General features: G+C 40.8%; 2 protein-coding genes across 2 annotated transcripts; one reads left to right on the top strand and one right to left on the bottom strand.

The window, feature by feature from the left end:
- Positions 1 to 375: 375 nt before the first annotated feature.
- Positions 376 to 3,614, bottom strand: LOC112179781 (receptor like protein 27). Its single transcript, XM_024318267.2, has 2 exons — positions 3,491 to 3,614; positions 376 to 3,331 (listed from the first exon to the last, which is right to left on the bottom strand). The coding sequence occupies exon 2, from the start codon at positions 1,966 to 1,968 to the stop codon at positions 547 to 549; it is 1,422 nt and encodes a 473-aa protein (XP_024174035.2). The 5' UTR covers positions 1,969 to 3,331; positions 3,491 to 3,614; the 3' UTR covers positions 376 to 546.
- Positions 3,615 to 21,947: 18,333 nt separating this feature from the next.
- Positions 21,948 to 22,304, top strand: LOC112165990. Its single transcript, XM_024302732.1, has one exon. It carries the CDS (start codon positions 21,948 to 21,950, stop codon positions 22,302 to 22,304), a length of 357 nt encoding a protein of 118 aa, XP_024158500.1.
- Positions 22,305 to 23,455: the final 1,151 nt, after the last annotated feature.

Here is a 23,455-nt window from a genome sequence, read left to right on the forward strand (position 1 = left end):
TAGAAAAACGAATGTAATTAAAGCTGCAATATTTCAGGTAAAAGGGACTCTGGACTTGCCTCGATTAGTGATTTTATGTATGTGTGTTATTAAAGTAAACATTTTGATGCATGAGAAAAGTTAAGAGGATAATTTGGCTATTTTGCCAAATATTAATGCATTGGAAAGTTTCAGTTTCGTGCAAATGAAATTCGATGTGCTTATCCGTTATATGTGTGCTTAACTTCTTTAATTTATAGGTTTTGGTTTTTAATAAAGCAATATGATTTAGATATGTACGATCCAAGCTACTCAGAACTGTGCAATGCAATCACCAAATCCGTAAAAATTTCCACAAAATACAAACTGATTACCTAATAAACGGGCTAATCAGATGAGCAAATCCTCAGAATCACCTTTAAACCATAGCAAACACGTACTCCTTAATAAGACATATATAGATACCAATCAGCTAGCAAGTAGGAGTAACTAGCTAGGAAACAAATATAGAAAGACAATAAAACACAACATAACAATGGCATTAACTCTATAATAAACTCATCAATTTCAGCGTCCAAACCCCTTCCAGCTTGTGATCCTTTCCATTAGTCTGATCAACGTTCCAACTATCTCCAGAAAGAACTCGCGCCTCCGTGTAATGGCCAAGTCCGCAAGCACAACTCCCACCACGAACCCACTTCCGTATCCAGCGAGCACAAAAGCCCATTCAAATTCACCTCCAGAATCATTTTCTTCTGTGTTTGAAGGTGGCAGTTGCGGTGGGGCCTTAGAGCTCTGACATATCTTTGGCAAAGGATCTCCGCACAATCCAGGATTTCCCTTGTATGAATTGATGGAGAAGGTATTCAGTTGCGGTCCACGCGGTATTGGACCTGTGAGATTGTTGTGAGAGACGTTGAATTCTGCAAGGAATGTCAGCTGTGCCAATTGTTTGGGAATCTCTCCTGAGAGCTTGTTATTGGAAAGGTCTAGTACTTCAAGATTCGTCGAGTTCCCAAACGATGACGGGATACGACCACTGAGAAGATTATTGGAAAAATTAAGTGACCAAAGCCCTTTTAGACTCCCAATGGATTCATCAACCTTCCCTTCAAATTTGTTGCTTGAGATATCAATGACTGCAAAAGCTTCATAAATCCTTATATAGTATCTATCCCCATCTTTAATGGTTATTGTAAATGTGGAAGCATAACTAAGATAGGTAATGAAATTGACGTCAACCGTCAAGTAGGTCGACTGGTTGACTGATCTCATGGCATACTCGGAGAAGATGTATTCAGCTACAAACTTGCCACTGAAGTTATTGTAAGAAATATCTAAAATACGCAACTTTGGGAACTGCTGATTGTTTTCGGGCTTTCCTATCAATCCTTGGAACGCATTATGCCGCATTGCCAAAACTTTCAACTCAGGTAGAGTAACCATCCAAGAGGGAAAGACATCATTGAAGTAATTGTTTGACAGGATCAAAGTCTCAAGCATCAGACAATTCGCCAATGACCTTGGCAGTTGGCCTTGCAATTGATTAAAACTCACATCAAATCTCCTCAAGTTGCTTTTGTTGGTGAATGTTTGCGGTAGTGTGCCATGAAACGAGTTATTTCCAAGAACTAAAAGTTTCAATGGATCACTGAAGTTTCCGAAACACTGCGGAATCATGCCACTCAAGTTGTTATTGGACAATTCAAGGGCTAGAAGAGAACTCATATTACAGATCACTGGTGAAAGTTTTCCAGTAAATTTGTTGGTATGAGCTTCATAGACTAAAGTGGATGATGCAGGTATCGGCAGTGGCCCATGGAACATGTTGGAAGCAAGAGTCAAGTGTAGTTGGTTGACCCAAGGAAAGAAAACAGGAAGTTGGCCTGACAGGAAATTATAAGAAATGTCTAGCTGAATCAAGGATTCTGTGCTCATGTTCCACATCCATTTCGGTACTTGACCATGGATTTTGTTTCCACCAAGCATCAACCGCTCCAAATGTTTTTGATATCTCAAGAAATATGGGAACTCTCTTAAGTTGCATGCAGTCAAAGTTAGATGGGTGAACTGTGGAATAGTACTTGCATAGTTGCATTCATAGCTGTGGATTCAGAGAAAAATTCCAGAGGATTATTACTTAGATCGAGTTGCTTGAGATTTTGTAGGTTTTGAAATTTTTGAAACTCCACTATACCGCTCAGGTTATTGGACTGAAGATAAAGAATCTGGAGATTAGTGAGATTGGAAAATGATGCAGGAATTGAACCACCCAATCTGTTATAACCAAAGTCTAGGTACTCTAGTTCGCTAAAGTTACCCAGCCAAGATGGGATTGGACCAGTTAGTAGACTCGTACTGATCCTAAAAACAGACAATTTTGTAAGGTTTGCAAAAGAATCTGGAACAGGACCTCCAAATTGGTTTGCTGAAATGTCTAGATAAGTCAGCTCTCTGAGATTACCCAGCGAAGATGGAACCAAGCCTGCTGAAAAATTGCAGGCAGCCACATCCAACTGTTTCAAAGAACCAAGATTTCTGATAGAAAAGGCTAAGTTCCCTGAAAATCTAGTTCCATGGACATCGAGAGTTATGAGAGGACTACTTTTATTAAATTCAGGCAAATAACCAATGAGATCTTGGTTGTCTCTGACCAAGATCTCTGAGATAGAGATTTTGCAAGTTTTGTAACTGGAAAATTCTAGCTGGGAAGTCTCCAAATAAGTGACACTGATGTAAGTCAAGGGTTGTCAAAAATGATAAATTGGCCATGGAATCAGGTGTTGGCGAAGATATGTTGATGAAACGGAGACGAAGATGTTGAAGAGTAGTTAAGTTTTGAACTAGACTTCTGAAATTGGATCCATCAAGTGTCAACAATCCTACATCTAAAGAAGGTTCGGTATTGATTATTGAAAGAAAGATTAAGAAGTGACAACTTGACCAACTGTGAAACTTCCGAAGGGACTCGACCAGAAAATACAGAGCGAGAGAGGTCAAGATGGGTAAGCCTTGGAAAATTTCTAATGCTAGTAGGAATTTGAGAGTAATTGAAGTGATTATCGGCAAGGTTCAGCCTCTGAAGGTGAACAAGACGGAAGAGGGAGCTGTTGGAGTGAATAGAGCCGTAGAGACAACTGCTTCTGAGATCAAGCCCGATCACATGACCCGTGTGTTCGTCACACTCGACCCCATCCCATGTGCAGCAGTTGGTGTTGTTTCCTCCTTGAGCTTGTTTCCAGGACAACACTTTCGGATAAGCACCCTCTAAACCCGAAGCAGATGCATTGATGGTAAAGGTTTGCTTGAATTGTAGCAAGGCAGAGCTCTCCTCATCATGACAATAAGATAGCTGCCGCAAAGTGTACGTAGTATCAAGATCAATTAGCAACCGAAACATGAAAGAACAACAACAACAACAGTTAGGAATCGAAATATGAAAGAACATTAACAACAAAAACAAGAAGAGCCGAAGAGGCATATTGATTATATGAGCGGTACTGCTGGGTACCTCATGGGCAGTACTGGTATTGCACCCCTTGAAGAAAAAGATGAAAAATAGTAACAAGCAATGGGATAACCCCATCATATAATGTTGTGATATGCTGTAGTTCTCTCTCAGGTATTGGTAGAAGTGTAGTGTGAATAAAGTGGCAGAGACCGAGAGCTATTTATAGACGAGCCAGCGTAATTTCCGTACAATGTCCTACGTACAGAAGTCATTAAAGCAACCAAAATATTCAGCATGATGTCTCAATTGACGCATGAAGCTATAACCACTGGCTGAAAAAAGTGGCCACTGCATTATTGTAGACAGGATTTCTCTCTTTCGACTTGACTTTGAGCAGTCCTCTCTATTATTGTGGATAGGATTTCTCTCTTTCTTGACTTTGAGTAACTGACAAGTTGAGATGAGTTGGGAGTATGTCAAGTCCTCCAACGTATAAAAGGGTGTGAGATGACAGAAATTCAAGGATATCTCGACTCCAAGTCAATTTGATGAAGGTAATGAGGGGCAACATGCCACCATATGATGCATCATGCGCCGATCCCTATCTAAACTGTTGTCTTTGCTCTATATTCTTGAAATTAAGTTCGTTGAAACAGTCGCAATAAGCAAGTGGAAGAGGTTGTTTCCATGGATTGGCGTCTGCCGATGGCTGCCAAGAGCGAGAGAGAACAAATGTGAATGTATGACCACGTACAAACGTCAATCTGATCCTGAAAAATCTTGTTTTTGTATTAAAAGAATTGGAGAGGCACCATCACTACATGTTCCACCTCTCCACCATTAGTTTAGTTCATTTGGTGTCAAACAATGTGGGCCATGCCCTTTACTATCCAAGAAAGAAGCAAAGAATCATAGGGTCAGTCACTATTAACTCAGTCGTGGGCAAGAAATGGTACTAGTTTGATGCAGAACGGATTACAGCCCAATTCGAGGAGCAGTTTGATCGTGCAAAAGGAGGAAAACGAAAAGGTACTAGTAGCCACGAATGAGCTCGGTGTCCGATTGGGGCGCGCCATAGCTTTCCGGAAAGGGAATCGCGCCAGAAACAAAACTCGTCACTATGCCACGACGTGTGGGCTTTTTCTGCCTTTCGGGGTCGTTTAAGGCCTCAAAACTGTAATTTACTATTTTCTCGAAATTTCGGTTTCCTAGTTTATTTTGGGTTTCTTTTATTTTTACCCGTGGGCTTTTGGGTTTCATTGTTAGTCGCCCTAGGGTTTCTTTTCTCATATATAAGCAACCTTAAACAGTTGCAGAACTATCTTTTATCATATTATCAATCAAATTGAGATTATTCTCTTTTATCTCTGGTAGACTCCAGAATCTTTATTTTAGGTTTATTGCTTGTAAACCTTAGGTGATTTTTCCGACTGCGTCACTGTTGCTTAGTTTTGTAGTAGTAGGAGCAGGTCACTGGTGCGTTTGGATTGGCATCAGCACCATTGTCAGTCGAACATGCCACTATGACCAGCCAAATATTATTTCTGTTATCAGGTGAAAATATTTATTGTTACTTCAATACATAAATAATGATTGCACCCTATTGTTCATCTCTCTCTTAAATAGTCACTACAAGAAAACAAGTATTTTAATAGACAAGTATTTTAAAAGATGCAAATTAAAGCGCGCTGTAGATGTCAACTTACGACGTGCAAAGCCGTGCAAAAATTAGGAAGGCTAATGGCTAAACAAGTTACCAATTTGTTAAATATTTTGAACCATTGGATATATTACTAATCCAATGGTCCAAAATAGTTAACAAAATGAGGGTATGACAAACACCAAGATACCCAAGAATTCTCCGGGAAGGTGATGCTATTAATCTTAGTATCGTGTCTAAAGGACGGTTCATGCGAAATTTGTTGACAATGCTGTAGGTCTATTTAAGAAGCATATTCACACTTCCTGTTCTCACAAACCACTACCATACATAAGCATACATTTCAGCATACATATATAGATCTTGAAGCAGTGCACATTATTCATCATAAGCTGGAATAATAGACAGAGATTTTCTGGTGCCAGCAAAAGCAACAAAATCAGCAGAGTTAGATGAATCCCTAGCCAGCAGTCAAAACTCGATCACCATCACCAAAATTACGTACTCGGCCATAAGCCATGTATAGTTGAGATTTGTTATAAAAACCAGTCACACTAATCTTTACTGGCATGGCTTCTGGCTGAGTAATGGTCTTAAGGCACAGTTTGGTATTGGATTTGATTTGATCTTTTTTCCTTCTCTAAACACTAGTTAATATTTTCTTGTTCCTTAATTCGATGTCTCAATTAGCACAAACGTAAAGCATCTCTTCTGATCCTTCACTTTTCTACTTAAGAAGCAAAGCATCTTTTCTGCTCTCACAAACCACTAGACATGATCTTTCATCATCGAACATTTCCCATAAATCGTGAATTGTAGAGATTTGTGATATGTACAAGCACGTACCAGAATTTATGGCCGAGACATATAATCTTTAGAATCAGTCATAGTAATTACTAGGTTATAGCCCATGGATAATAAAGATTTTGGACGATATTGCATGACCATATCTGCACTGTCCATGGTCTTAGCCCAGTAATATTTCAAGAGGAAATGTCTATTTACTCTAATTCTAGGGAATTAATATCCCTTACGCCACATAATTATTAATTTTCACCATCACTCTTAAGATGTCTCATTTTGTTCCCCAATACCCAATTGAAGTTTTAATTTTTTGTTTATTTTTCAGACCATTTTACCCTCACCCTTCACATAGAAAGAGAAAGTCGAAGAGAGAGAAGTCATAAGAGATTTCTTTGGAGGTGTCCAGATTTCACTGAAAACCTCGCTGAAGGTCGCTGGACTTCACCGGATGTTCCTAAAGAGGTCGTTGGATATCTCATAGGTCACTAGAGAGGTTGTCGGAGACTTTTATTGCCCCATAATTGCCCCATCAAAATAAAAGCTTTATTGACCCTCAATAAAAGCTGTTATATATTGCCCCCCAATAAAAGCTAATAAAAGCTTTATTGCCCCCAAAGTTCTGTCGCGGGACTCAAGTCACTGGACACCGAATTTCGCCAAAAGTCCTCAGAAGTCCCAAAAGAAGTTGTCGGAGATCTCATGAGTCACCAGAGAGGTTGCCGGAGACTATTATTGCCCCCAGTAAAACACAATAAACTTTTATTGCCCCCAATAAAAAGTTGCTTTCATTGGGGGCAACAAAAATTTATTAGGGGGAAGGGGGACTAACTTCTCTAAAATTAGACAAATAAAACTTTGATTGAGGAAGAGGATGAGGAGATCAAATCAATTCAAAATATTTTATTGGGAGGAAATAAAAGTTTATAGGGTTTTATTGGGGGGTAATAAAGTTTATTTGGAGGAAAAGGGACTAATCACCCTAAAATTAGACAAATAGAACTATGATTGAAGAAGAAGATGAGGAGATTACATCAATTCAAAACATTTTATTGGGGGCAATAAAAGTTTATTGGGAGAAGAGAGACTCATCTCCCTAAAATTAGAAAAAATGAAATTTTCATAGTGGAAGAAGATGAGGAGATCTCATCAATTCAAAACCTTTTATTACGAGGCAATAAAAGTTTATAGGGTTTTATTAGGGGGCAGTAAAAGTTTATTTAGAGGAATATGGAATAAAGTCTCTAAAATTAGACACATAAAACTTTGATTGAGGAAAAAGACGAGGAAATTACATCAATTCAAAACATTATATTGGGGGCTATATACTAAAAATTGACTTTTTTTTGTTCACTTTTTGAAGAAAGTTTCTTCATGGAAGTTGTAGAAGACGTTAAACCGAGTCCGTAGATATGTGATACGCTAAAATCAGAGTTGTAACGAAAAAGTCATAATAGATTTTTAAGTTAGTGGTATTTTTGTAATTTTTAAGTTCCAAACTCAGATTTTATTTTTCTCCGATGGGGGAACCTTACAACATGCCGTCGTCTCGTCCTGCCACCTCCGGCCATAAAATTTGTCCCATTATCTTCGTCTTCAAACCTTTTCTAACCATATATATCTTGCACCATGTTATTTACCATACACAACGAATCGAAGAAAAGAAGTTTCGACAATTTTCAAACATATTTTTCAAATTCAGGCCTGCTTTAGCCTAAGTGAAAGGGGAGACCGATTGGGCTTTGTTTTCCTTGCAATTCTCTACAAACCTTCCAAATATCACATCTCAATTCAACCCGAAGACGAAGATCCGGTCACCAAAATTAAGTGGCAGTGCGAGAGGGGGAGAGAGAGAGAGTTTAGTGGCAATGCGTAATTTGATTTTTCATAGCCTAAAATGAAAATTTTGCTCTTAAATTGGGTAAGTAATCTCTTGGTGGAGCAAGTGGGAGTACCTTGACCTCATTTTGTGCATTGGGTCAAGGCCCCATATTTCAAACTTTGATCTTGGGTGGACTTCGGAGGAAGTGCAATTGCATACTTTATAAAAATAGTCTTGGGTAATTAGGTGGTCTTGAGAATCACTTAGTTTTTTTTTTTTTTTGTGTTAAAAAAGAACATGATCTGCTACTTTTCAACAGTTATTCCTTTAATTATGGCAATCTTACAAGTATTTAGTGAAGTGCTTCTAGTTACATTTTTAAGAAGATTTTGGTCACTAGATGTCATTGCAATTCTCTACTTCCGTTTACCTGTTTACTGGTCATTTAGACAGTAAATGATTAAAATTTTCACTTTTTACTCTCATTTCGAAAGTTTAGGGGCTCCAAGTTTAAACTTTTTCTTTGATCCACTTTTCGAGAAAACTTCTTTCCTGAAAGATGTAGAGCACATTCAACCAAGTCTGTGGACATGAGACATGCAAAAATCGGAGTTCGTATAAGGAGTTACAATCTGAAATTGAGAAGTTACTATTTTAGGAAACCTACTATAAATAGCATTTTCCACCTTTCCATTTCGGGAAGTTTTTGTTTTGGTCACAATCACTATTCCAGAATTCTCTCGAGACAGACTCGATTACAAACCTTACTTGAAAGAAAATCTGCAATATCTTCGCCGTCCGGCCACGTTGCTGGTGTTGTTTGAACCGCCTCCTCCTCCTTTACAAACTCATGGATGTGGTTCGAGCTATCCGGCTGTGAGGAAAGAGAATCGACGAGAAAACCAGTCATGGTACCGAACGGAGAAACCCGGTTTGATCGTTGTTTTTCGACCACCTCCGGCACGCCACCACCTATGTTTTGAAGCCCTCACTCTGCTGATCATCCCAGTACTAGCCTTGTAGCACGAATTGATCGAAGTTGAGGGAATCGAAGAGTTGAAGATTTTGGGTTCCGATATCTTTCGAGGTATTTTTTGGCTTTTACATTGAGAATTGAATTGTGTTGTAGTTAAAGTAAGTATTTAACTTGTTGTAACGATTCATTTGGCATAGGTATTGTGACCCAATTCAGGGTCAGAGGTGGGGGCGTATCCTGCCACTCCCACCACTTCAGGTCTTCTGTTTTGGTCTGTTATGGAGAGCTCATCATTATGAGCATGTGGATATACTTTGGTAGCCATACGATGAACTCTGGGATCAATAGGAATTTCTAAAGTTTAAGAAATTCGGGTTTCGATTCGGGAAGATCTGATCATTGGATCGATCCCATTTTTCAATAGAATGTTGTAATTGAGTCAACATAACCTATGATGTTTGAACTCGTTCCGATATGATTTCGAGCTTTCAACAAATTATCGTTTAGGGGTTTCTGTTTTGTTATCATTAATTTAATTTCAATTCTCGAAATCCGTTATTCATGATTATAGTTTTTTTTCAGGATGACATGTAGATCGAGCTCGAGGAAGAATTTGTCGGTCAGCTGTCATAGCCGAATTTCAGTGAGTATTTGCTTTTTAAATTAAATGTACATGTAGTATTATTTTTCAATAATTAATTTAAAGTATTGATTTTACGATTTATAAATAATTACCGGTTTCCTAATACTATGTTTTGATGACATATATGGTCATAATTTAAGACGTTCGAGTTGACATTATTTTCCTCTTTCAAATATTAATATCGGCTTAGAATTTATCTTGAGTTATGGGTATTCATGGGGTTGATTTCACCATATGAATTATTGAAAAAAAAAAATTGGAAAGTGAAGGTTTAAATATTTGAGTATTTGATTTGTGGTTGAATTATCGAGAATTCATAATTTATGCTTTTAATAGTTCATTGTTAATTTAAAATTTTAATATTGAGTTTCCTTTCCAAAAGAATTTATTAATTATCGAGTCATTTGAATTTCGAGTTATTGAAATTGCCCTTTGAAAATATGATGAGTTAAATATTATGAGAGTTAATGAGTTTGAGATTATGTATTTGAGGAGGTAAATTATGAAAGATGATGATTTTAGAACATGCATGCATTACCTGGTCAACAATATCCTCTAGTTAATAGTCTGGTCGACAGTACCCTCTAGAATATATTTCGGTTATTGGCAATACCCTTCGATGGGTCATCTGGTCGGCATTACTCTCCAGATGGCATGGATGGTTAGCCGCTACCTTCTAGCCATTGCCTCATAGTATTCCGATCGGCAATATTCTCCGAAGGATCACTTGGTCAGCAGTACCCTCCAGCTGACATGAGATGGTTAGTCGGCAGTACATTCTAGTCATCGCCTTTTCGTATTCCGATAGGCAGGACCTTTCAATGTGCCACTTTATCGGTAGTACCCTCAAGGTGACATGAGAAGACTAGTTAGCAGTATCCTCTAGTCATTGCTATTTGAATTTCCGTATGTCTTGAGACGATGTATAGATGATTTGAAGTTATTTTGAGATATTTCATTATGTGAGGTTTTAAAATGATATTGAGATGCTCATATTTTATGAGGTGAGACTATAACATGATTTGAGATACAAGTACCAGAGAGCTTACAATATGAGATATCAGTTTACGAGACGGTTTAATTTGAAAGTACTTTATTGAATTTCCACTACATGCTGGTTTTTAAGAGAATAAAATTGGGAAAGCATTACATTTTATTTTTATTGAAATTATTTATTTTTCGTCCACTCACTCTAAAAATTGTAAATACTTTTTCTTGGGCTTTTTGGTTTTTTTGTGTCTAGTCTGCAAATTAGTTGAGGTCGGGTGTGGATAGGAGTGGAGGCATATAGTGTCCACCACTTCCAATTTCATTACAGCTCACTATTTAATCTGCTTATGTAATGTATCGTTTAAATCCTTAGATTGCTATGACCACAAGACTATTGAATTGAGTTGTAAAATTAAGCATTTGGAATTTGAATTTGGCTGTTGGGATCCTTGGGTTAAAATCTTGTTTACAGGTTGATGTTTGGGTAGTCCACTTTTAGGGGAACTTTCGCAAAAAAATTTGGTAAGATTTATTCTAAGGTTGGCCCCGCAGTATTACATCTTGTATCCAGATTTACCCTTTTACTAGTCATTTGCATGGTAAACGAGTATAATATTTACGTTTTACCTTATTTCAAACATTTAGGGACCTAAAAGTTGACTTTTCTTTTCTTCAGTTTAGTTTTTGAGGAAGCTTCCTTCACAAAAGTTATAGAGGACATTAAACCGAGTTTGTAGACACGCGACAAGCAAAAATCGGAGTTCGTACGAAGAAATTATAGTCTGAAAAGAAGAAGTTACTATTTTAGAAACTTACTTTAAATAATAGAACTTACCATTTTCAGTCCTAACCCTAATTTTCATTTTCTCTCTACCTTGACCCACGGCCAGACCCGACCTCGAACTGGAAACCCGGCATGTTCTTCGCTGTCCGATCTACCCAGTCCGCCGCATAGGTCGGGTTTGAAGCTCTTATCCACGCCGACTTAACCTCTGCCCTTAAATTGCTCCGATTTGCAGCTGGAGAGGAGAAATGAAGCGTAACCTAGCTCGGCAGGCTGCGCAGGTTGACTAAAATGGAACACCGTTTTTCGGCGATCTTTTCGGACAATAATACATGGGTTTTGAAGCTCGTTCGTCGTGCATCAATCCCTCCAACCCACTCCAATTGATTCAACTCAAGGAGTGAGAATCGAGTAATTAAAGAATTGAGATTTTCAAATTGTTTAGGGTAATTTCCAGCCCCTTTCGATTGAAATCTGACTTTGTGATAGCTGAAAGAGTTCTTAGATCATTTTGACATTGGTCTCACTATCCGAATCTCTGGTGGCTCGTGCGGATGTGTGTCATCATTTCTGGTCTCATGTTTTAGTTTATTAGATAGAGCTTAACCCTACGAGCTTGTAGATATAGTTTGGTAGCCATTACGATGAACATTGGGATCGATAGGAATTTCTGAAGTTTCAGAAATTCGGGTTTCGATTTGGGAGGATCCGACCATTGGATCAACTCATTTTTTGATAGATTGTTATATTTATCAAGTTAATGACCTATGAAATTTGAACTTGTTCCAATGTAAATTCGAGTTTTCGACGATAGGGTTTCAATTTTATTATCGTCGATTTACTTTTGATTATTGAAAACAGTTATTGATAATACCAGTTTGTCACGGATGATATGTAGATCGAGATCGAGGAGGAATTCGTCCGACAACTGTCATAGCTGTAATTCTGTGAGTGGACATTTGTTTTTAAATTAAATTATGCGTGCATTATTATTTTTTTGAATATTAATTTATTGTATTGATTTTTATAATGATATTTGAGTATGCTTACTATATCGAAATTTCTTACTATTATATTCTCAATGACATATTGATAATTTTTTAGTCTTATTGAAATATGATATTTATTTCATGTCCAAAAGTTTTTTACTTATTTATCAAATTATTCAAATATTGAACTATGAAGATTTTCAATCAGAAAGAGCGATGACTTGCAAATTATGAGTATGGTATTCAAGTATTTGAGTATAAACGATTTATCAAGATATCATGAATTATTTTAAGAATTGAGTGTTTATGGAATATTAAACATTACGAGTTTATGAGATTAATATTATGAGAGATACTAAGTCTAAGTTCATATTTCGTAATCGAGGAGGTAAATTAGAGAAAGATGAGTATGATAGCACATGCATATATTACCTAGTTGGCAGTATCATCTAGGTAATAGTTTGGTCGACAGTACCCTCTAGACAATATTTTGGTTAGCAGTACCCTCCAGAATATATATTTTGGCTGGCAGTATCCTCTTATGCGTCATCTGGTAGGCAGTACCCTCCAGATGGCTTGAGATCATTAGTTGACAGTACCCTCTAACTATCTATTCCAGTCGGTAGTATCATCTGATGAGTCATTTAATCTGCAGTACCCTCCAGATGGCATGAAATGGTTAGTTGGCAGTATCCTCTAGCCATCACCTCCTCATATTTCAGTCAGTAGTACCCTCTGATGTGTCACCTGGTCGGCAGTACCCTTCATGTGGCATGAGATGATTAGTCGATAGTTCTCTCTAATCATCGTGTATTTTATTAAGAGGTGATTTTCAAATTGAGTTTGAGATATCAGTATAATTTAAGATTTCTGAGGTTTCAAAGTATTTTAAATGAGATGCGCACATGCTGAGATTTTGAGATAATTTGCAATATAATTTAGAGAAAATTTTACAAACGGTACCTGAAATAAAGTCCATTCATCATTTTAGTACATCACATCTAAAAACTATCACATTGGTACCATAACATTAAAATTCTAACCACTTTTGGTAACTGCCGTCTATGACGGCGTCAAACCCCTCTACTGTTTAAGGGATATTTTCGTCTCTTAAAAATCATTTTTTTTCTTTCACCCAATAACGATTATCTTCTGCGGTGGAGGCCATTTTGCTCCCCACTCTCTTCAGATGTTCAGAAGTTCCGAATCTTGAGGCAGTCACTCTCTATTCTAGTGTAGCCAATGCACCATTTAAACAATTAGATTATTAATCAATTGTCAAGTCAATTATTGCCCAGCAAGTCAAACCACCCCAAGTGCTTGTTGAAGCAATCGAAAGGGTGAAGATGATCAATTGTGAAGGGTGTCTGCATAATTGGGGAAGGGAGGAGATATGACTCTTTCTTGTATTTAATCAGTCAATCACCATATGTGTGTAAAGAAGAAATTAGGATATGCAAAGCATGGACCTTCCTGGTCTACCTTGCTCCATTTTTTTTTGTTGGGTATCTATTTTGTATAATGGAAGTTCTCAGCAAGCTTCTGGCTGCTGCTTGTGATCTTGTGTCTCAAAATTTTATGATAAATGCCACCCTCAAATTCGGTATCACAAGTCCTTGAATTGCGAATCGCCAATGAAATATATTCCTGAGGGAGGCTTCTGAAATCGTTGGAGACCTGGAGGGATTGGATTGCATCTTCTTGACCTCCTGTAGAATTTGCTTAAGCTGATCTAATCCAATTCAAAACCACGTCTTTTCCGTTGAAGAAAACTTATAGATATTCAAATAATCAAATCTATGGAGGTGAGAGATGCTTTTTGGGTTTTTGGCACAGATGGAGAGAGAGAGAGAGAGAGAGAGAGAGAGAGAGAGAGAGAGATTCTGATTAGGAAGGGAAGAGGGAAAAAAAAAACTAAGAAAATGAAAAGACGAAATTGCCTATGACATAGTTTACATGTCATGAAAGTTATGAAAAGACGAAATTATAGAGATTCTGATTAGGAATGGAATTGACGCCGTTATAGACGAATGGTATGAAAGTTATGTCAAGTTTAAATGTTGGGGTACCAATGTGATAATTTTTAAATGTAATCCACCAAAGTGATGAATGGACTTTATGTTGGGTACCATTTGTAAAATTTTCTCTATAATTTGAGAAATCTATATTAGAGGTTTAAATCGGATTTTAAGATGATTTACACAAGATTTGAATTTATTTTGAGATATTAGTACTGCAGAAGGGTTATAAATAATTTTACGAAATTATATTGCATCCTCAGTTTTTTTATGTAAAATTAAATTTGGGAAAGCATTATATTTTATTTTGTGTTGTCTTCATTGAAATTATTTATTTTCCATCCACTCACACTAACAGTTTTTTTTAAAATATTTTTCTCTAGGCTTTTCTGTTTTTCGTGTTCAGTCTGTAGATAGGTTGAGGTCGAGCATGCATAGGTGTTGAGGCATAGTGCCCTCCACTTCCATCTTCATGGAAGGCTATTGTCTAACCCACTTATGTAATATATCGATTCAATCCTTAGATTGCCCTGGTCACTAGCATATTAAATTGAGTTGTAAAGTTAAACATTGTGAATTTGATTTTGGCTATTGGGATCCTTGGTTTAAAATCTTGTTTACAGATTTTATCTTTTGGGTAATCTACTTTAAGGAGAAGTTTCACCAAATTTTTGGTAGAATTTTTCCTAAGATGGGCTCCGCATGGTCATTTCGGATTTTAGGATGAAATCAGGGGCAAGTCTTGTCATGCAGGGAGCAGTTGGGCTTGGCAGGTGGGCTCTTGCAATCATTTTGTTGGCTGGGTTGGTGATTGGGCCTGAAATGGGTCATTGGACATCATTGTCATGCTTTTATTTTTCTTGTTTTCTTTTATTATTATTTTTTAGTAGGTTGTGGCTTTATGCCATATATAAGTCCCTACCGATCTGTGGTAGTGCGATGTGGGCTTTGTCCCTAATTGTACACTTTGTGTGCCTCGTCTGCCCTAGGTAGGCGACGAGTTCTTTACTTTGCCCATGATGCTTAAATAGCCTTGTCTGAAGAATGGCGCTCGTAAACGGTCTGTACTTTCCCATATCAAAGAAGGGCAGAGTTTGAAACCCTTCAGCAAGACATGTCCACATAATAAGGCATCATAACACCTACAGATACATGTTTGGTTCATCGTGTTGCTTATCTAAGCGTGTTGCCCGAACTCTTTCATCCATCGACCTATAGAAAGGTGGAATGGTTCATGGAATGATGACAACAAAAAATTAATGATATTTAGCGATTAGTGTCTATAGCATAACATCGGAATCAGTACCTAGGGCCAAACTAAGAACCAACACTAACTACTAAATTACAAATTCTCAAACACTAGCCAAATAGAGGACCTAATGAAACTAACCAGCATATAATAAATAATAAACTAATCAAACTAAAACTATTCCTTTATTGCTATTGTCAATGATTAGAGACACGATCCTGCCACACATGGTTCATTGAATCATTGCTAATTGAGTCGTCAACCACTTAACAAGTTCATTTTAAGACATTAGCAATACCAATGATGGATAGAGAGCACTTTAACAAACCAAAATTTTGGAAAAGAAAATTTTGAGGACATAGGAAAGAAGGAAAATGTATAAAGAACAATAATTCAAAAATGAGGCTCGTGCTGCGATGCAAAGAGGTGTTGTTGCACGAGAATATAAAAGAAAGAGATGCAATTACTAAGACTTTAGGTGCATCAAATAAATATTTAAATATTTAATCATAAAGTGGTCCAATTTCATTTAAACAACTTTAGACTTTCAAAGAAGTTATGCACTGATAACATGCTATAAGTAAATCGTATCTAGTAAAATGTCTTTTGACGAAGATGCTCTCGAATATGTCCATTCAACATGTATAAATGTATCTTAAATATTATTATCAAAATAAGCAAAAAGATCTAAAACTCACCAACCCACCTTCTGACACAAATAGACAAATCAACGATGAGTGAAAATTTTGAAATAAACAAGTGATGACGTGTGAGCTCTCCATTGTTTTATATCATTCTTTTCAAATTTAGGTTTACAAAAAAGGAGTGAGACAAAGGAAACACATTTCAATGGTTTTTCTTTAAAATTGAGTAGCAATAATAAATAAATAATCTGAATTAAAAAAAGAAATGGATTTGTAAATAAAAATAAATAGTAAAAAAAGTAAAAAGAGGGGAGGGGTAAAAGAATATAGAAGAAAGGGGTGTTGTTGGGTGAGAATATAAAAGAAAGGGATACGGTTACTAAGACCGTTTTTTTTTTTGGTCTGAAAAATGATACTGTACATACTAGGGAAGTCTCCACCAGGTTTTGCACTATCAATTAAGATCCTTCGGTACTCCCCAGTACTATACATGGACCGGGTTCACGACCCACCATGGCATGACTCGTATGGGATGTCGCCCCGGCCACCCAACGCCCGGGGCAAGGCTGGCACAGCCCATCTAATTACACAAACAAGAGAGCTGATATGGCATCAGAAGAACAACCTATGTCCCACATCGAAGATACGGGAGATTCCTTCCCCATGCTCGAGTATAAGGGCATTAGCACAACTACCTTTGACGGGCAATAACTCCTTTATCCACTATTTACTTAATACTCTTATATATTAGTTTCTCACTCAGACATCGGAGAGGTGTAAACCGTCCGGTATGGTTTACCCCTCTAACGCTGTATTCTTGATTCAGGATCTAGAAGTTGGATCGGTATCCCGGACGGTATAGCATTCTGTGTGAGGTACCCGGAGAAAGCCACCAGAAATATTGGCGCGCCAGATTGGGGTGAGTCATCATGACAGAGCCGGAAGAAACGGCAGGAGAGGGTAGAAGTGTCGCCCGGGCACTGATATTCTCTCCGGGTACTTCATCAGCAGAAACACTAGGTGTCGGAAGAGAAATGCATGGTCTCGGATTCTTGGACCCACAGAGCACGGGCAATCCACCAATCACCCAGCACCCGCAGGCCCCGGATCAGGTAGCTCCCGTATTGGAGTTGGAGTCTATGCGAGCGGAGATTGCAGCCTTCTGGGAACAAGCCAGGACTGATCAGGAACAACAAAGAACCGATAGGGAAACAAACCGCCTTTCGCAACAAAGACTGCAGGAGCTGGAAGATGAAAACACTGCGCTGGCCCGAGCACTGGACAGGAGGCACCAGCACAATGAGGCACTCACCCAAGCCCTGGCTAGAGCATCCCAAGTAGGAACAGACGTAAATGCTGCTCAGGTAACGGTAGGCCCCGGCCTCGCCCCAACCCCGTCTACGGAAAGCGGTCATCGGATGATCCAAGTACCGGTAGACTTGTTCCCGGAAAGCTTGAGGCATCTGCCACCACCACCGTTACCACAGCCAGTTCAAAGTGACCCATCGGTAACCGACCCAAACACGGCGTTGCTTTTACAAATGAGCAACTCTTTGCATTCCCTGCAGGCAAGGGTAAAGGCCACAGAGAATAGGGACACCCGGAGAGCCCTGACCACGTACGAGGACCGTCCAGGTCCTTTCACCCAACAAGTTAGAGGCGCCATTCAAGCGAATATATCAAAACCACTGAAGATTGACTATACGGGAGTTGGAGACCCATACCAGCACCTACAGGCCTTCCGATCGCAAACAAGCGCCAAGGGATATACAGATGAGGTGTGCTGTAATATGTTCCAGGAGACCTTGTCAGGGGAGGCTTTGAGTTGGTTCTACGAACTGCCGGCCGGTTCTGTAGGGAACTTCAAGGAACTAGCTGACAAGTTTGTAGCTCGATTCATCTTACATACCGATGGGATACACATCCCAAAGGGCCTGTTAAAGGTCTAGCAGGGGGAGAATGAAACTTAGAAGTCTTTTGTTAATCGATGGCAGACGGCTACCGCTAAGTGCCGAGACCTTAATAAGGAACTGGCGAAGCTGGCTTTTAGGAGGGGCTTAAGGCGGGGAGAATTTCTCTAAGGGATTAATCATAACCCTCAGGCTAAATACGACGAGCTGATGGCTAGGGCCATCAGACACGCCCAGGCTGAATTCGAAACGTATGGGGACACCCCTAGACCAAAGCTAAGGGTTTCCACCCCGGCCCCAGTGGTTAGGGATGAGCCACGAAAGAGGGAGTGGGTCCATAGTCAGGACCGTTCAAGAGAAGCAAAGAGTCCTCGTCCAGGTCCAACAGTTACGGGACCACTCAGCCTCACCGGGAGCAAAGGGCACAGCAGGCCCCGCGAACACCGCCACCACCCCTGTATGAGGTGTTCACTATCCTCAACCCTTCATACGAGACTATTTGGAACGAGAACAAGGATGAGATATCTGGACCACTACCGAGGAAGTTCCTGAAGAGTAAACTTACCCAGCAGGATACCGAAAGGTTCTGTACATATCACGAGGATGCTGGGCACAATACCAATCTCTGCGTGGCTTTAAAAAATACTATCGAGTCGCTTATCCAGAGGGGCAAGCTTCAGCGGTACCTGCCTGCAAAAGAGATAGGAGCTATAAACGTGTACGGCCAGATCTTCATGATCCACGGTGGGGGCCTGAAAGAGTTATCTCCCCAGAGGAAGAAGCGAAATTATAGTTTCGGTCACCCGGAAGTTTTCAATTTCCACAAGGCCCCGCAACAAGACGAAGGCACCGGGTGGAAATCCGCAACATTCCTGCAGCAGGAGGAAGCTAATTTGAAGATGCCCCATGATGATCCCTTCCTGATCACTCTCCAAATGGACCATTACATAATGTCCCGGGTACTCGTGGATATCGGGGCCTCGGTTAGCGTATTATTTCTCGACGCATACAAAGCTTTGAACAGAGGAATGGCCAAGCTGTCACAAGATAATGAGCCCCTCATTAGCTTTTCAGGAGATATCGTCCAGCCACTCAGATCAGATTACCTATCGATCACGGTAGGGGAGAGTCCGAATTGTTTAACCATCAAAACATAGTTCATTGTAGTTGACTGTGCCTCATCCTATAATGCTATCCTGGGTCGACCGACACTCTGGCGTCTGAAAACCTTCATTGCAGGTCACAAGCTAGTAATGAAGGTGCCAACCCCGGTTGGCACCACCACCATTCGGGGTGATCAGGCTGCGGTGAGGCAATGCTATTCTTTGACTGTATCTCGTGGCAAGGGAAAGTCTGAGATGTTGCCCGTAGCTACTAACCCTCTAACAGACAGGTACGAGGATCCCAGAGATGATACCGACTCTGACGAAGAACGGCCTGGTGCCGTGGAAGACATTGAAGAGGTAGTACTATTAGAGCAGTTTCCGGACAGGACTGTCAAGATAGGCACCAAGCTGCCTCCGGTTATCAGGGAAGAGTTGACTTCATTCCTCCGCTCTAACGCATCCGCTTTCGCCTGGTCATATGAGGATATGCCCGGTATACCAACTGAGATAGCCACGCACAACCTTAGCATTATTCCTTCCTCGGCACCGGTAAGACAAAAGTGAAGAGCCTTCACACATGACAAGTACTGGGTTATCCAGGTTGAAGTGAAGAAGTTGATGGCCATCAACTTTGTCAGGGAAGTAACATACCCCCGATGGTTAGCCAACGTGGTCACGGTACCAAAGAAATCTCTGAGATCATGGCGCATGTGTGTGGACTACACAAATCTCAACCGAGCATGCCCTAAGGATAGCTTCCCGCTCCCACGAATTGACCAACTAATTGACTCCACTACTGGATACCAGTTACTCAGTTTCATGGATGCGTTCAGTGGATACAACCAAATTCGAATGAACCCTGCAAACGAGGAGCACACTGCCTTTACCACTGACAAAGGTCTATATTGCTACCAGGTCATGCCCTTCGGATTGAAGAATGCAAGCGCCACTTATCAACGACTTGTCAACTCCATGTTTGAAGAAGTCATCGGTACTATCATGGAGTTATACGTGGACGATATGCTGGTAAAAAGTTTAACCTCAGAGGATCACGTAAGCAACTTGTCAATTGTCTTCGCCATCATATTACGTAATGGTATGCGGCTTAACCCACAGAAGTGCATCTTTGGGGTCGAGGTAGGAAAGTTCCTCGGGTACATCATTAGCCACAGGGAAATTGAGGCCAATCCAGAGAAGGTGCAGGCTATATTAGACATGGTATCCCCAACCTACCGGAACGAGGTCCAATCTCTTACAGGTAAAGTAGCCGCCCTGTCAAGATTCATCTGCAGGCTGACGGACAAGTGTACTCCTTTCTTCAGGCTACTAAAAACCTAGCACGTCGAGGTAATAGCTTTGACCGCTGAGCACGAAGCTGCTTTTCTTGGCCTAAAGGCATACTTGGCAGAGGTACCTCTACTCTACAAACCTGTTCCAGGAGAAATGCTCTACATATATCTTGCGGCATCTTCGACGGCCTTGAGCTCCGCTCTGATTAGGAAGGACTCCGATTGCGAGTACCCGATGTACTACGCTGGAAAAGGTTACACTGGTGCAGAATCCAGATACCCGGACATTGAAAAAATAGCATTGGGCCTCTTGGTATCGGCCCGGAAGCTTAGACATTACTTCCAGGCACACTCAATCACCGTTTTCACTAATCACCCATTGAGGCAGGTTTTACAGATGCCAAAGACATCGGGCAGGTTAATTAAATGGGCCATCGAATTGGGAGAATTCGATATCAAGTACCAACGCCGGACAGCTATGAAGGGCCAGGCAGCAGCAGATTTTATTTCTAAGTCAATTCCCTCTCATAACCCACCACCGGGATCACCTGGGGCACCAGGCCCGGATCTACCTCCACCAAGCACTTGGTGATTGTATGTTGATGGAGTGTCTAACAAAAGGACAAGTGGCAGCGGTATCCTGCTAATTAGCCCGGACGATCAAGTCTACAAGTACACCCTTAAATTTGCCTTCAAGGCATCCAACAATGCCACAGAATACAAGGCACTCATAGCAGGTCTACAGATCGCCCGGGAACTAGGTGTCCAGCACCTTAGTATCTTCGGTGATTCTCAGTTAGTCATGAACCAGGTCAGCGGTAACTTCGAGGCAAAGGAGCCCCACATGTCCTCTTACCAGGCCCTAGCCCGAGCACTGGTTCAGAGATTTACCTCCTACATTTTCACCCAAATACCGAGATCAAAGAACGACAAGGCAGACGCCCTTGCTAAAATTGCGACAACTTCTCCAAGTCCTACCTACGGGGCCACCAAGGTCGAAATACTAGAAAGGCCTAGCACTTCTAAAACGGTGTCAGAAATATTCACGGTAGACCACACAGCCTCCTGGATGGACCCAATCTTAAAGTACATGGTGGAAGGTCTAGCACCGGACGACAAGGTCGAGGCCAGGAGACTCTAGCTAAGGTCAGCTCGATACAAGATCATGAACGGAAAATTATACAGAAGAGGTCACTGCTTCCCCAACCTGAAGTATGTAACACCGGAGGACAGTCACAAAATAATGAAGGACATACACGCTGGTGTATGCGGTAACCATGGTGGAGCCCGGTCTCTTGCACACAAGACCCTAAGGGCAGGATATTTCTGGCCAACCATGTCGGCCCTAGCTCAAACAATATCTAGTTCTTGCCACAAGTGCCAAATGTATGCAAATATCCCAAGGGCACCGCCCATTGCCCTTTCCATCCTCCTTGCACCTTGGCCATTCTGCCAGTGGGGCCTGGACCTAATCGGTAAACTTCCCACAGCAGTGGGACAATTCAAATATGCCATTGTCGCTGTAGACTACCAAGCAAAGTGGGTAGAAGCATAACCTCTTGTCGCTATCACCACAGAAAAGGTAAAAAACTTACTGTGGAAGAACATCTACTGCAGGTTTGGAGTCCCGGACACCATGGTCACGGACAATGGTACCCAGTTTGACAATGATGAATTGAGGGCTTACACTGAAAACTTGGGCACTAGAATCCTCTATGCGTCCCCGGCTCACCCCCAGACCAATGGTCAGGTCGAGGCTGTCAACAAGATAATCAAGAAGATACTAAAGAAGAAGCTCGATGAAGCCAAGGGTCTTTGGGCTGCTAAACTCCCGGAGGTGTTGTGGGCTATCAGGACCACGACAACGGAGGCCACCAGGGAGACCCCTTTCTACATGGCTTTCGGATCTGAAGCGGTTCTCCCTATTGAAACACAAATCCAGAGTCCCAGGATCGAATACTTCAATGCGAGTACCAACTCAGAGGGCCTATAGCTCGATGCTGATTTACTCGAGGAACGAAGGGATGTGGCACACATGCATAACTTGGAAAACAAGTGGAGGATAGCTAGTTATTATGATGCCAAGGTACAATCCCGGACATTGAAGTTGGGGGACTGGGTCATGAAGCAGGTCTACCCAGAGCCCCGCGAGCTGGATCCATCCGGGACAGGCCCTTACGAGATCATTGAAGAAGTAGGCCCTGCAACCTTTTACATCTAGGACACGGACGGAGTCATTTCCCGGCATCCATGGAATATCCAGTGCCTACGATACTATTATAAGTAGCTCTCGGAGCATCTTGTCCTACCTTTTGCTTTTTGACCATACAGCTATGGCAAGCTACCCATCGGGTACTCATTCTGTATTAACCACCATGTGGTACTTGAATGGAAAAATGAATTATTCAGACCATTTCTAGCACTTTTTTTACCTACACCGGACATTCCCGGACATAGCTATTGTCAGTTACTCTATTTCAGTAATAAGTGATGCAAGTAAATGCTCAAGGCAAGGTATAAAATCCTAGAAATTTTAGTTGCTTTCCAATTCCCATTCAAGTTCAAATATTTCCATTCACAAAAAACCCGGACTACCAGGCAAAGGAATTAAGCCATTGTTCAGGGCAAGGATAATTTCTACTAAAAAAAAAAGTGATGGTTATATAAATCTGTTCCCTAAGGACTACTGCTCGCGAGCGGTACTCTGGGATCCACCGGCACCAGACTTGGCTGCCGCCTCCTGGTCTTTCTTCTTCTTCTTCTCAAGTAGTCCCCGCCTGAATTTGGTTCCATCTAGGTACCCGGCTGCCACCCACTCCTTGAACTTCATGATCACGGCCTTGTCTTGAGCAGCAGCTAACATATCAATAAGCTGTTGGGAGCCCTTGTACTCCTTCACGACCTCGTGCCTCTCCACGGGAAGGCGCTCCTCCAGATGATCCGCCCTCGCCTTCCATGACTTGGCAGATTCTGCAGCTTCTTTTTCAGAGTCCTGGGCACTCTTCACCTCATCCCTCGCCTCACAAATTTCGCCCTCAAGCTCAGCGATCCAGCTCGCTAACCATTAGAGTCAAGGACTTAATCTTCTCTTTCAAGGACTCCCGCTCCTTCTCCAGCTTGGCCTTCTCCCCATGCAGATACTTC

The sequence above is a fragment of the Rosa chinensis genome, chromosome 1, assembly GCF_002994745.2.
Source record: "Rosa chinensis cultivar Old Blush chromosome 1, RchiOBHm-V2, whole genome shotgun sequence".
Lineage (NCBI taxonomy): Eukaryota > Viridiplantae > Streptophyta > Magnoliopsida > Rosales > Rosaceae > Rosa > Rosa chinensis.

Excerpts from the sequence above, each read along its gene's own strand:
- LOC112179781 (XM_024318267.2), bottom strand. The coding sequence starts at position 1,968 with ATGCTTGGTGGAAACAAAATCCATGGTCAAGTACCGAAATGGATGTGG.
- LOC112165990 (XM_024302732.1), top strand. The coding sequence starts at position 21,948 with ATGGTCACGGACAATGGTACCCAGTTTGACAATGATGAATTGAGGGCT.